This window comes from Amphimedon queenslandica, unplaced genomic scaffold (genome assembly GCF_000090795.2).
Source record: "Amphimedon queenslandica unplaced genomic scaffold, v1.1 AMPQUscaffold_13379, whole genome shotgun sequence".
Classification (NCBI taxonomy): domain Eukaryota; kingdom Metazoa; phylum Porifera; class Demospongiae; order Haplosclerida; family Niphatidae; genus Amphimedon; species Amphimedon queenslandica.
The window spans coordinates 30,547-44,040 of record NW_003546385.1 but is presented as its reverse complement, the minus strand read 5'-3'; the positions used below and the strand labels follow the sequence as shown (position 1 = coordinate 44,040).

The 13,494-nt window shown below is 33.5% G+C and overlaps 2 protein-coding genes across 3 annotated transcripts; one reads left to right on the top strand and one right to left on the bottom strand.

Annotated features, from left to right (window-relative positions):
* The first annotated feature begins 5,868 nt into the window (after positions 1-5,868).
* LOC109582497 (PR domain zinc finger protein 14-like) lies at positions 5,869-7,995 on the top strand. Of its 2 annotated transcripts, XM_019997231.1 has the most exons (6): positions 5,869-6,245; positions 6,305-6,366; positions 6,614-6,820; positions 6,869-7,079; positions 7,127-7,533; positions 7,981-7,995. In XM_019997231.1, exons 1-5 carry the CDS (start codon positions 6,143-6,145, stop codon positions 7,513-7,515), a joined length of 972 nt encoding a protein of 323 aa, XP_019852790.1. In that variant the 5' UTR covers positions 5,869-6,142; the 3' UTR covers positions 7,516-7,533; positions 7,981-7,995. The 2 variants fall into 2 exon arrangements, with proteins under 2 accessions (XP_019852790.1, XP_019852789.1); XM_019997230.1 differs by lacking the exon at positions 7,981-7,995 and having other exon boundaries at positions 7,127-7,649.
* A 998-nt stretch (positions 7,996-8,993) lies between these two features.
* On the bottom strand, positions 8,994-13,161 carry LOC109582498 (uncharacterized). Its single transcript, XM_019997233.1, has 23 exons — positions 13,146-13,161; positions 13,053-13,094; positions 12,912-12,980; positions 12,819-12,866; positions 12,472-12,522; positions 12,293-12,428; positions 12,043-12,243; positions 11,908-11,999; positions 11,751-11,855; positions 11,591-11,689; positions 11,436-11,541; positions 11,193-11,308; positions 10,964-11,116; positions 10,582-10,795; positions 10,361-10,533; positions 10,196-10,276; positions 9,981-10,099; positions 9,834-9,940; positions 9,657-9,787; positions 9,549-9,596; positions 9,378-9,502; positions 9,231-9,302; positions 8,994-9,146 (listed from the first exon to the last, which is right to left on the bottom strand). Exons 4-23 carry the CDS (start codon positions 12,834-12,836, stop codon positions 9,104-9,106), a joined length of 2,190 nt encoding a protein of 729 aa, XP_019852792.1. The 5' UTR covers positions 12,837-12,866; positions 12,912-12,980; positions 13,053-13,094; positions 13,146-13,161; the 3' UTR covers positions 8,994-9,103.
* Positions 13,162-13,494: the final 333 nt, after the last annotated feature.

The window sequence follows — 13,494 nt, the reverse complement described above, 5'->3', positions numbered from 1 at the left end:
AATTTCCTTTTACAAACTTTGCACCCATGCTGGCGAAAAAGCAAGGCTGTATCGAAGCAAGAGAAGACTAAGCCAAACAAATTAACACCAAAGCCAATAGACTGAAGTGTTTTCTTGATATTTTCTTCATCACTTTGTATTTCGTAACCTAGCAATATTGCTGACACAACTATTAGAGCTATATTGACTATTAGTCCCAGATACACACAGATCTCTCAATATACAGCTTTATGGAACAAGTTACGAAGAACATGTATCATAATTATTCTTTGGCCAATTTTACGAGCTTTACGAATCGATTGAGTTTCATTTCTGCAGCAACACTTATCTAGGTTTAATATAGAACAAGCTACTTTCTCACAAATACTTTCTTTCTCATTTGAAACCTTATGTTCCTCCCATACTTCACGAAGATATTGATATTCTGAGACTGGGTGCTCATATTCTTTATTTCCCAGTGTAGCTAAATCTTTCATACTGCTTTCAAGATCCTTTGAAGGCACCAAAGGTAAAGTCTCGACTGAGGTCTCAACAGTCTCATTGGCCATCCTTCGAGCCATCCTCAACTCAATCCTCAGACAGTTAATTGGGGTGGGTTACCGGTTTAGCACATCACATGTACAGATCATGCTACCGGTTTAGCACATCACATGTACAGATCATAGTACATTATCATAATAGATCTTGATAAGCTGCACCTGGTATCTACTCTAGTCTAGATAGTCTGTAGTACAATTTTAACTGTAATAATTGTAACTCATTTTAGTATTAGAGACTAGATGTATAAATTGAAGTCAAATATAATTACAACAACTGTACATAGTGAAATAGTGTAAATATAATGTGAGTGCACCCCATTGAGCTAAACTTACCATAAACACCACCTCCTATGGCTCCTAAAAGTGATGACAGGCGAGATCCAGCTAATGAAATTATGAATGACACTGGATTATCTAATATATCTAGTGATTCTATATTCAAAATACTGTCAACTCCTCCAGTATTGAATGATGGTACCATATTTACTGTACTGATGTCTGCTGCTGATCCAACTCTATATACTGGATGGATCAGGGGACTCTCTTAAAACTTTGAAAAACATTTGTACCATTCACAATAAAATTTTTTTGACTGCAAAAGTTAATTAACTCTAGTTCTATTGTTTAGTGTAGTAAAAGCGCACCTAATGTATTCTGAGCAATTAATTAATTAAATTTTATGATTATTATGTTTTGAAAGCAATATTAATGACTGGCTATAGTATTACCATTATCAATATTTAAATATGATTAATATGTATTATAGTGTATGCACTGCATGATTTGACCAGTCAGTCTTAGATCAGCCTTGAACTGCAGCTTAATAGCCTTCCCATTCTAGATCTGTGATATCAGTGTTATTTGGTGCCACAGTGTCGCAAGGCTGGCAAAAACCAGGGGATCCTTGAAAAGGAGAAAAGAAGTAGCCTCCTCCATCAAGCTCCTTGCAGCATTTCCATGGACCAATGTCTTTCTGTAAATAAAATATATAGTACATTAAATCAGACTAAGCTAAATACTGGATGCTATAGCATTGCTATCTAGCTAGCATTGGTAGACATGGACTAGTGAGTAGTAGTAATTGTCTTACTGCCCCAATTGTGTTATTTGGTCCTGGATTACATTCTCCATCTTCAGTCACATCTTTTACACAGACACCAGGGCACATGCATTTACTGCTAACCAAAACTGCATAAACTCCAACAAATACAGCAATGAGGAGGATTCGAGCCTTCATTTTTTGTCTTGACAGTAGTATGTTTAGTTGTTTACCGTGAAGTGTTATTATATTTTACTTGTATCTTTGTCCTAAGAACAAAGGACTTCCTTTCACTGGCACTAGTTGGCTTGGCACGCTACACATTTGGCTACAGAAGCATACTTCGCTAGGTGCTAAGAGTATAGAAAGTATAGTAAAAGTACATGGTGTATTCTTAGCTGTTCAATGCTGCAAAAGGCTCACATATGCCTTTTGTAATGAGACGAGTACTGTTAAGTGTTAAGACATTTACAGCCTCTAAAAAATTCAAAACATTGTATTAGTATGAAAAAGAATTGCCTTAGCTATAGATTAACCTATTGTTTTAGTCAATAGTACGAACACATTTACTCTTATAACAGAAATCACTTAGTTATAGCAAAAGTAACAGGAGTTGTTCATGCATGCAATGAAGCAGTGGTTTGTATGGCTTCATGAACATGTACACTCTAACATACAATGACTTATATATGCCCTTGAGCTATTACACAATAATACTCTTGCTAATTATCAAGCTAAGTGACTTGATGATCAAGCTATAGTAGCAACCTTATCAGTTATACTTTCACGCATTAAGGTTGTTAATATTTAATTTTTTGCAAAATTATATTAATGACTGGTAAAACATAATTATTATACTGACAATAATTAAATGTAATGATTATGATTAACATAGCGTATGCATTTGCATGATAATTAAACCAGTCAATATTATGCAGTTGCCTTGAGCTGGAGCTTATTTCATGACACCAGTATTATTTGGAGCCACAGTATCGCAAGGCTGGCAAAAAGCAGGAGCTCCATTGCCTCCATAGAAATAGTAGCCTGCTCCACCGAGCTCCTTGCAGCATTTCCATGGACCCATTCCTTGCTACAAAAATTAAATAATTGAATATACAATATGCTACAGCATGCATGCATAATGTAAAATTCTTCTTACTCCTAGGGTATATCCTGAATTGCATTTTCCATCTTCTGTGATAGTTTTCTTACAGGAACCACCACATGAGGCACACTGCTCAGTAGTTATGCTAGATGCAAAAACTGCAACAGCTGTAGCAACAAGAAAGAAAATTTGAGCCTTCATTGTTCAACCTCTGGCTAGACCGTAGAAGTGTTTGGTTGTTTCCTGTCAAGTGTTATTATAGTTGTGCCTGTATCTTTGTCATGAGAATGAACAAAAGACTTCCTTTCACTACTTGGCTGGACAACTTGGCTCTAAATTTTAAAAATATGCTTGCACTGCTAAATAAATTTTTTATAGCCATAACACTGTATATAATCTAAATGTAAATTAATGCCTGGACTTGTAATCAAAAATGATCATACTCATTTTCTATTACATAAATTTATGCATGTGATTATGCAAAATGCTGGAGCTGATTCTGATCAAAATCAAAATAGTAAAAACTTTATTGTGAAACTAAAGTTTTAAGAGACTCCCCTAATCCATCCAGTATATAGAGATGGATCAGCAGCAGACATCAGTACAGTAAATATAGTACCATCATTCAATACTGGAGGAGTTGACAGTATCTTGAATATAGAATCACTAGATACTTTAGATAATCCAGTGTCACTCATCATTTTATTAGCTGGATCTCGTCTGTCATCACTTTTAGGAGGCGGTGTCCAGGGATCATAGTTAGTCTCAAGTATAAACCAGTGATTAGACTAGAGCTGCTGCTACTACTAAATATACTAATCATCATAGTGATTTGGAACATGCAATTTTAAAATTAAAATTCAAAAATATTCCCAGTGAATGTTGAGCATTTTGTCTAAGCCAATCAATACCAACTAGTCTGCTGTATTCCATGTTCATTGGCCAAATTAAAAAATTCTAGTTCCATTTTTTAATGTCCTATAGCGCGTCCAGTGCATTTTGAGCAATTAATTAAATTTTATAATTATTATTTCTTGAAAGTAATTATTGACTGGCTATAATACTAGATCTACCATATAAAATTATCAATACTTAAATGTGATTAATATGTATCATAGTGTATGCACTGCATGATTTAGCCAGTCAGTCTTATCAGCCTTCAACTCAGTCCAGCTAGTTCACTCCAGCTGTTCGAATTCTGTGACACCAGTATTATTTGGTGCCACAGTATCACAAGGCTGACAAAAAGCAGGAGCTCCTCGAAAACCATAGAAGTAGTAGCCTCCTCCACCGAGCTCCTTGCAGCATTTCCATGGACCAATATTTTGCTATAGTTGTATAAATAAATGAGATATTGCAAGACATGCACAAAAAAATAGAAGTGCTGTTAAAGCACAATTTTTGATGCTAAATTTGTCCCCCAAAATTAGAATGCCTATATTAGCATTTAGTTTTTTTGTGTCTGCATGTTTGCTATCATTGCTATTTGCTAGACATGCATGCATGCACTGTCTTACTTTCCCAATGGTGTATCCTGTGTTGCATCTACCATCTTCAGTCACTTCCTTCATACAGACACCGGGACACTTGCATACTGCCTCACTGCTAACCAATACTGCATAAACTCCAACAAGCACAACAACAAGGAGAAAAATTTGAGTCTTCATTGTTCAAAGCTCTTCTTCTGTATAGTATATGGTTAGCACGTGAAGTGTCATTATATTATGCTTGGATCATTGTCACAAGGACAAAAGACTTCCTTTCACTACTTGGCATGACTTGTTATGCCCTTGGCTCTAGAAATAAACATCGCTAGGTGTTATGAGTATAGTAAGAGTATATACAAATAGATCATAGGTTTATGATGCTGATATTGCAATAATTGCTGCAATTAATGCATTTTACAGCCACTAACAATTTTAAAACTTTGTATAATTGCATTAGTACAAAAATGAAATGCCCTAGCTAATATAGGATTTTCAATCAACAACACAGCACATATTGCTCTAGTCTCGGCCCACATAGCACATTGTGGACTCCTAATACGTAATGATTGTTTATCAGACCTAGTGCTTTGTATGGCTTCATGAACATGTACACCTTTATGAAATGACTTTTGTATGCCATAGTTATTCCTCAAGCTATGCACAATTGAATATAATATACTCTTGCTAATTGTCAGGCAAGGCTGTGTAGCAACATGAATTAGTTTAATGAGGTAAACTATTATAGTAACCAAGAGTAGATGATGGTTCAGTTATTAGTCACTTTTATATGTTCACGCATGAAGTTTCTTAATAGAAAATTTTATATATAATTGATGACTGGTAAAATCTAATTATTATACTAATAATAATATTATTATTTAAATGTGAAGTTTATGATTAACATAGTGTATGCATTGCAATGATTGCATGATTATTAAACCAGTCAATATTACGCAGTTGCCTTGAGCTGGAGCTTATTTCATGACACCAGTATTATTTGGTGCCACAGTATCGCAAGGCTGGCAAAAAGCAGGAGCTCCATTGCCTCCATAGAAGTAGTAGCCTGCTCCACCGAGCTCCTTGCAGCATTTCCATGGACCTATTCCTTGCGGCTACAAAAAATTAAACAGAATATACAGTATGCTACTAACAGCATGCATGCATAAAATCATGCATGCATAATGTAAAATTCTTCTTACTCCTAGGCTATATCCTGTATTGCATTGTCCATCTTCTGTGACAGTTTTCATACAGGAACCACCACAACCACACTCCTCAGTAATTATGCTAGATGCAAAAACTGCAACAACTGTAGCAACAAGAAAGAGAATTTGAGCCTTCATTGTTTAACCTCTGACTAGTCTGTAGAAGTGTTTAGTTGCTTCCTGTCAAGTGTTATTATAGTTGTGCCTGTATCTTTGTCATAAAATTGAACAAAAGACTTCCTCTCACTATACTTGGCTCAGTGGACAACTTGGCTCTAAATTTAAAAATATACGAATGAGCTACTCGATGGAATTCTTATAGCCATAAACTGCATAATATAAATTTAAAACACTGCCTTGATTTGTATTCGATCAATTCTAATTAAAGGTGGGCATCCACTATGCAACTTTGTTGCCAGTACCTTTGATGTGGTTGTGCAACATGTTGCATGAAGCTGAGACTCTCTCTACTTCATGCAACATGTTGCCCAACCACATCAAAGGTTTGGCCACAAATTGTAAGCAACAATGCTGCATAGTGGATGCCCACCCTAATGCATAAATCTATGCATCTTGTCATTTAGAACGTTTGAACTGTATGACTCTGATCATAATCAATTAGTTTGGCTAATGTTGTAGACTAGTTGGTATTAAATGGCTTAGACAAATTGCTCTACATTTTCTGGGAATATTTTAAAATTGCATGTTCATAATTTTAAATTCAAACCAAAATTATTTTATGGGAGTGGCTATAAAATTGTGGCTTGATGATGATGATAAGTGGTAGCAGCAGCAGTAGCTCCTGCTCTGCTGAAAGCTCGACTGATGATGAATATTACGAAAGGATTGTGACTAAAAGAAAGATAAGAAGTAAGGCGGATTTATCATGATTTTTAGATCATGTGATTTTTTTTACAATTTTACTTAAGAAATGAAAATGAAATCCAGTACATCTCATATTCAGCAACAGACTAACGTTCAGTCAAAAAAAGTGAGACCACTAAAAGAGTATATAGCTACAGTGAAACCTGTCCTAAAGGTCACCTGAATAATGAGGCCACCTCTCTATTACAGCCATAAGCCAAAATCCCGTACTAAATGGCTGTATTACAGAGGCTGATCTGTAATGCAGCCACCTGCATAATCAGGCCATTTAAAACTGGCCCAAGCGGGGTGACCTAATTAAGCAGGTTTCACTGTATTAGGTTTTATATTTCTATATTTACTTGTTATAATAGCCTCGTAATACAGAAGGGCCCCAGTCTGTGATAGTGCAGCAATACACTTCACCGATAGCCATTCCACCAGAAGTAACAGTTACTGAATCAGGAGTGTATGCTAACAGTGTAATAGGCAGTGGAGTGAGGTATGGTCCATACAAGGGATTGAAAATAGCAGAAGATGAGCTAATGACAGAAACTGATGACATTAGCTGCCTTTGGGAGGTATATAGATTAAGTACTAGACCCCATTTTTACTCATACTCTTTATAGATCAAGTGTTGCGAGTCCACATATTATGTTGATGCACATGAAGAGAGTAACAGCAACTGGTTGAAATATGTCAAACTTGCACGAAACGACAATGAACAGAATCTCATTGCATTCCAACATCGAAGGAACATATATTATCTGACCATAAAGCCAATAGGCCCAGGTGCTGAGCTACTAGTGTGGTATGGTGATCAATACATGACAGAGATAGGTATGAATTACACCATATAATAATGCTATTTTATTGTTTATCGCTAGATGGTGCTAATAATCCCTATAAATGTAGAGTTTGTTGCAAGACTTTCACTTCTTCAGCGGGTTTGAGGTATCATCTCAACTACAAAAAGAAGAATAATTGCACCTCTGTGTTTGCTCCTCCTTATTTCACATGTCAGTCCTGTAGTAAAGGATTTCCAACACTCTTCCAGTATCATACACACATTAGGAATAACTGCAAAAAAACTGGAGAATTAAAAAAATCTGGAGAATTACAGAAATGCGAGTTGTGTGGAAAACTTTTCCTAAATCTGAAAAGACATCAAGTACTGATGCATCATTCAGACAAGCCGCCATTCCAGTGCTCAATGTGTGATAAAGCGTATTTTTTTGCAGGCATGCTTACAAGACATTATAACACTGTACACTGAAAAGTTTGTAATTGACATGTATGTACTCAATACACATGGCTTTTATCATTTTAATCATTTTAGTTCCAACTTTTAGTGTTGTCTCTGTTATTTCATAACTTTCATTTATCTTATTTGCAACTGATCCATTATTACTGAATAGTTAAAAAATGCTGTATATTATGAACAGTTCAAATTTGAGCCTGAAATTACAATTAAACAATGTTCAGATGTTAATTGTCTGAACTTTCCTTAATTTGACCTGCCAATTTTATGACACGGTCGGACAGGGTTTTCCCCAGGAGTTTGGTATAGTTCTCATGCAGCCTCTTGTCCCAGTCCTCTAGTACATGGTACTTACACAAAAATTAAAATTAAAGTAGAAAATTCATTATTTAGTTTTGTAATTTTTTCTGATACATAGATACATGTTCTTATGCTATGTAGAATGTCTGAGCTAATTTCAATCAAATTTGAATTTTTTAGGAACTTTTTAAAGTTACTCAAAAATTAAGCCAAAGCCCCTGTACTAAGTTAAAAAAAGATTGTGTAGGATTTGCTTTGTGCTAATAAGCAATGGAAACAAGGTACAAAATGAAATATCTTACATGTACTTTCGTGATGCAAATTCTACTCTACATTGTATTTTCAACATTATTATGTATATAAGAATTACGGACCACCTTTCCGTCATGAACTAATAGCATACTAATGATTAATAATTAATACTTGCTATTAAATAGCCTAGTTGCTGTGTTATCCTTCAATACATTTTCTGTGTATTTTAAAGTTTATTAATAATAATGATGATGATAATAGCCTTGGTTATTTTTTTAACTGGCCTATTTTTTTAAAATGCTCACAACTCGAAAATTTTTGTTGGAAGCAGCATAAACTTGCAACATAGCATAAGGACATCAATGTGTATGAAAAAATGTAATAAAAATTGGTGTGATTTCGGAGCCATTTAAAAAAATAACCATGGGTTATAGTACATGGTTGATACCGTATAGCTTGAAATTTTCATGGGTCAATATTTTCGTGGTTTGCTCCTAGTGGGGCAATTTGTGGTTTAATTTTCATTAAATTTCGTAGGAAACCCCTCAACCACGACATTTACATTCCACAAAAATTTCAAGCTATACGATACTATTAATTATTATTGTTATTATTATTACTAATTTATTTTACATGAGAAATGCTCAGAAAACTGTTGAGTAGTTTACACAGAGAGTCTAATAGAGACAGGGAGTGTATTAAGTGAGTGTTTTATGATCTACATGTACTAGTAGGTTTATTATATCTTATAATTTGTAATACAGCACAGTTAAAATAATTATTTTTAAATTAGTCATTTTGCATTGCTATGCATGTGTGCATATTACATACATCTACATACATACATACAGACTCTACTCATCAGAGTGGGCTTCGCCCAATAATACAACTGCACAAAATTAGAAAAATATAAATCTATTTATAAAATCAACTTAAAATTATTACATACATGTAGCATCAAGTAATTTTTTGCAGGATTGCAATTACAAAAATAAAAATTAATATGATGCTTAGAAATTAAAACAATCCATTTAGTTACAATTATCCAATACTATTGTCCATGCTTTGATTTGCATTCCCTAATCTTCTTCAACCTACAATATAATAAATGGTAAAGTGAAACATTTTAAGTAACTGATAGCATGGTCTTGATGAAACGTAACATGAGGTTTACTGACCTTGCTTTCTCTGCCTCTTGTATTTCTGATCTCTCTTTATCTGTTAACTCTTTCATTCTCTCTTTATTGTCTCTAAATAATTATAAACAGTAAGAGGTGTATGTAAGTGTGTGTGTATACATAATGTGTGTGTGTGTTCATTAGTACTTGTAATATATGACATATCCATCTTGGTTGTATAGTCTTATTGGGTATCTCTCTGAAGTGATGGAATACCAGTCCAACTTATCCTCAATGTCAAGACATGATACCTCAACTGGAAATGGTTTACCCTAATACAATGGGTATCTTTAATATGCTATAATATCAGTCATTAACCTTTATACAGCTGATATCTCTAACAGGAACTCCACTTAACCGTGACAGCTGTAAGAATGATAATAATATGATACTGATACATGTACATGTTAATTTTTAAAATAATACCTCATAAATAACATGATCAGGAGAATCATCATTATCCAGTATAATTTCTTCTATTGGATCAACTGAACATTGTGATGGACGCCATCTTATAACATACACCTGTATCTGTTTATCATATTTCTTCTCTGGTCCTACAATACATCACAGTATACCGAACAAGTAATGAGATATACTGACCTTTCAATGGTTCCACATACAATTCCTTACTATAAGAACTAATCCAAATTATATCATCACGATCTACTTTACCAGGAGACACTCCATCCTTGTAACGTAATCTCATTCTACACAATGAGTCACATGATAGTCACATGATGTACTTACTTGTCTAATTCAAGGACACAGTCAATTCCTTGTACTTTTGCTTCTTCAATAATTTCTTTCTTAAATTCTCCCACTGGTATACCGTTAGTAACAATATGCTTCATCATATACTTACAAAACTAAAAATTAAAATAATAAAAATAATTAATAGTTAATTAAAAATAGTAATTACAGCTGCAAATATATCCCAACCTATACAGTATTCCTACATGTACCTCAGTATTGTTAACTTGTAATAAATATAATTTAATTTTGACCTCTCCTCTTCCTAATCCTCTACCCAGTCTTACTATCAACTAGTAGATACGCAAAATAACAAAGAGATGAGTATGTGTGTTATAAGAATATAATGGAAAGAATCAAATAACATATTAAACTACCTCTGATCCAGATTTAATATCCATTAGTGTATCATACAGCCCTTCCATTTCATATTCTAAATAACCATTAAATCCATACACTATAAAACCAGTAGGTGGTACACCAATCAGTGGAACCAGCTCCTCCTTCAACTGAGTTAATGTTATTTTCTTATTAACTTGTACCTGCATCTCTGTACGTATTCAATTAATAATGATATTTTTTCATAGTTTATTATTACTTCTTTCTTTTTCTTTCTTTTCCTCTTTTATAGATATAATTTTCATTTCTTTTTCTCTTTCGACTATGTTAGTTGTAGTACAACTGGCTTCAGGTCCAGGAGGTATTGTAATGTTCAGTCGTATGATCCATTTGACGTGAAAGTCAACATATCTGTACATCAAACTATCTTTAAATTCTCTTTGATAATCTTTAGGATCTGATGATACATAGAACTGAGTGTGTGCAGTGTGTAGAGAAAAAAGAAATACAAATACATTGTAAGTATAATTGTCATTAAATAACTAGCTACTGCATGTATAAGGCGACATATTGCCAGCACAGATTAATAAATGCAGGTTAGCTACAAAATAAAACCACCATCAAATTCAATGATTCATTACTAGTTTGTATGGACTAAAGATCAATTCTCCATATAGCCTGATCTCCCCTAGAGTACCTCCTACATCACTAATATTATAGGCTGCATTAAAACCCCGGTAATCCTCCTTCTCCATTACTAGTCTCATAAATGATACATTGATATCATTAAAAAACTAAAATAAGAAATAGACCAGATCAATGGAGGAAGGAGAACAATATAAATGACTGACAGCCTATCCTTCCTCTTACTTCTGCTATATGTTGTTTTAATTCTTCAACAGTCCATCCTTCTTCACTTCTCACTAGTTCAGCTGATCCTACTTCGCCAGTTAACAGATCAACCACTGATATAAATAGATTAATACCTACACCATCAAATACATTATTACACATGTAATAATACAACTAGAGATGTTGTCATAGATATTAGAGTAAATAAATTCAAGTTACTCTAATATCTATGGTATTGCTATGATATCAAGCCACACTCACCTCCATCATTGTATTTCTTAAAGGTTTCATTCTCTTTACGTGTTTGTAAGAAAATATCATAATATTCAGCCCCACCCATAATCTGTCCAATAGTCAGATGCCCATACTAAAATCAATAATAAGATAATTATAACAATAGAATTGATAAAACTTACCTCATCAAGATCAAAGGACTGATCCATTACTTGATACTCACAATTATACTTAACCAAACGACACCTCTCAATAGGAATATGAGGGGCTAATTCCACTAACTGGTAAAGAAATGAACAAAATCAACATTAAACAGAAATTAATCAACTAAAAATACTAAACCTCATAAGCTTTATCCAGTACACTGGGTAGTAGTTCATCTTTATCCACTTTAAGTAATGACTCCGTTATTTCGCCAGTAACAGGATGATTACAATATAACCAGATCTATAAAATAAATAATTTAGTAAATACTCAGTGTTTTAGTCTCTCTTATTACTGTTTCTTTATCCTCTGATTCATCATAATCATCACTCAGACTAGTATCTGTCTCAGTCTCTTCATCTACAGTCTCTTTATCTTTCAAATGATCTACTATCAATAATCAAAAGATGACACAAATTATCAATAAAACCTTTAATATCTTTTTTAATCTTCTCAGTGTATTCTCGTTCAGTCATTAGTTCCATATTCATTAATGTTATTCTTTCTTGTAATTTCTCTATTATTCTTTTATTATCTACTAATGGCTTGTAGTCTGGTCTTGTCATTGCTTCAAGATGAAACTTGCAGTCATCAATTTCAAAAGACATTCCTCTTCTCACTTTACTAGCAGCTTTAATTAATTATATAATTATTAGTATAATTAATAAAGCTACTCTAACCTGAATCAATATTACTAAGTGATCTCAAATACTCAACCTTCATTTTTGATAATTTGTCTGACAATTCTTTGTTTTCTTTTTGTATTTTATTAAACTGAGACCTCAGTACAGTCAACTCTTCATAAAGTGGTTCTTCCTATTAATAATTATTATAATTAATACAAACTAGTGAGATATACCTGAACTTCTTTAACTGATTCAGTATCACTTTGAACAAACAATGATTCTACCTATTAATCAAAATATATTCATGTAAAGTACATGTACATGCACATGTATATGATAAAACACATTAAGAGCTATGCTTAAAGTAATACCGTATAACGCTTTAATTTGGCGAAGTTTTATTTTGGCGATTGGCAGTTTGCAAGCAGAATCACCAATATTAAAACCGCCAATCATTAATGCACATGCTCAGTAATGCACGTGTACACAAAAATCGCCAAATTAAAAACCGCCAATTACAATTTTACAGCAAAATCGCCAAAGTAAAGCGTTATACAGTAGTATGCAAAAAATTTCTCACCTCAGTTACTCGAGCCATTGATATTTCTTGTTTCAATTCAATTCTTTCCTATACATACAAGATTGCATTACACAGTCTGGTAGTATGACATACCTTCTCTTTGATACTGATAGTATCTCTTAGTTTATATTCAGCTTCTTCAAGTATAATATAAGAAATAACCTGTAAGAAACCAGTGATATAACTAATGAAATGTACTGTGCATTTAAAACTTAAACTATGCTATTATCTGACCTCAGTATATTGTAGTAAGTCTTGATACTTTTCTTTCAGTTCCTAAACAATACAATATTCATTAAACAATAATCAATTATTCATATTATGTACCTTTTGTCTAACATCTTGTCTCCTCCATAATGTTAAGTTACCAATAGTCAGTTTCTTTAATCCTTGTCCCATTAGTATATGAATATTCTCTATCATTCTCAATACAGTAAACCCAACATCAGAGAAAGGAAAGGAGCAACTGACACATATTGATTCTGAAGGCTCTATATATTTAATCTTCAGCAATTTACCAGACACTTCTGATAAAATGTCCTTAATTTCTTCCAGGACATGTTCCTCAGGCTTCCAGTCAAAGACAAGGGTAACTGATTCACATTGAAGATAAGAAACAGAATCAAATCTTTTTTCAAGACAAAGAGTAATTGGAATTGTTTTGTAGAATTCCTTC

Excerpts from the sequence above, each read along its gene's own strand:
- LOC109582497 (XM_019997231.1), top strand. The coding sequence starts at position 6,143 with ATGATGATGATAAGTGGTAGCAGCAGCAGTAGCTCCTGCTCTGCTGAA. Across the intron at positions 6,246-6,304 it reads GACTAAAAGAAAGATAAGAA|AAATGAAAATGAAATCCAGT; the intron begins GTAAGGCGGATT and ends ATTTTACTTAAG. Across the intron at positions 7,080-7,126 it reads TCAATACATGACAGAGATAG|ATGGTGCTAATAATCCCTAT; the intron begins GTATGAATTACA and ends GTTTATCGCTAG.
- LOC109582498 (XM_019997233.1), bottom strand. Across the intron at positions 9,788-9,833 it reads GTATGTGGAACCATTGAAAG|GACCAGAGAAGAAATATGAT; the intron begins GTCAGTATATCT and ends GATGTATTGTAG. Across the intron at positions 9,503-9,548 it reads GAGATATCAGCTGTATAAAG|GGTAAACCATTTCCAGTTGA; the intron begins GTTAATGACTGA and ends CCATTGTATTAG.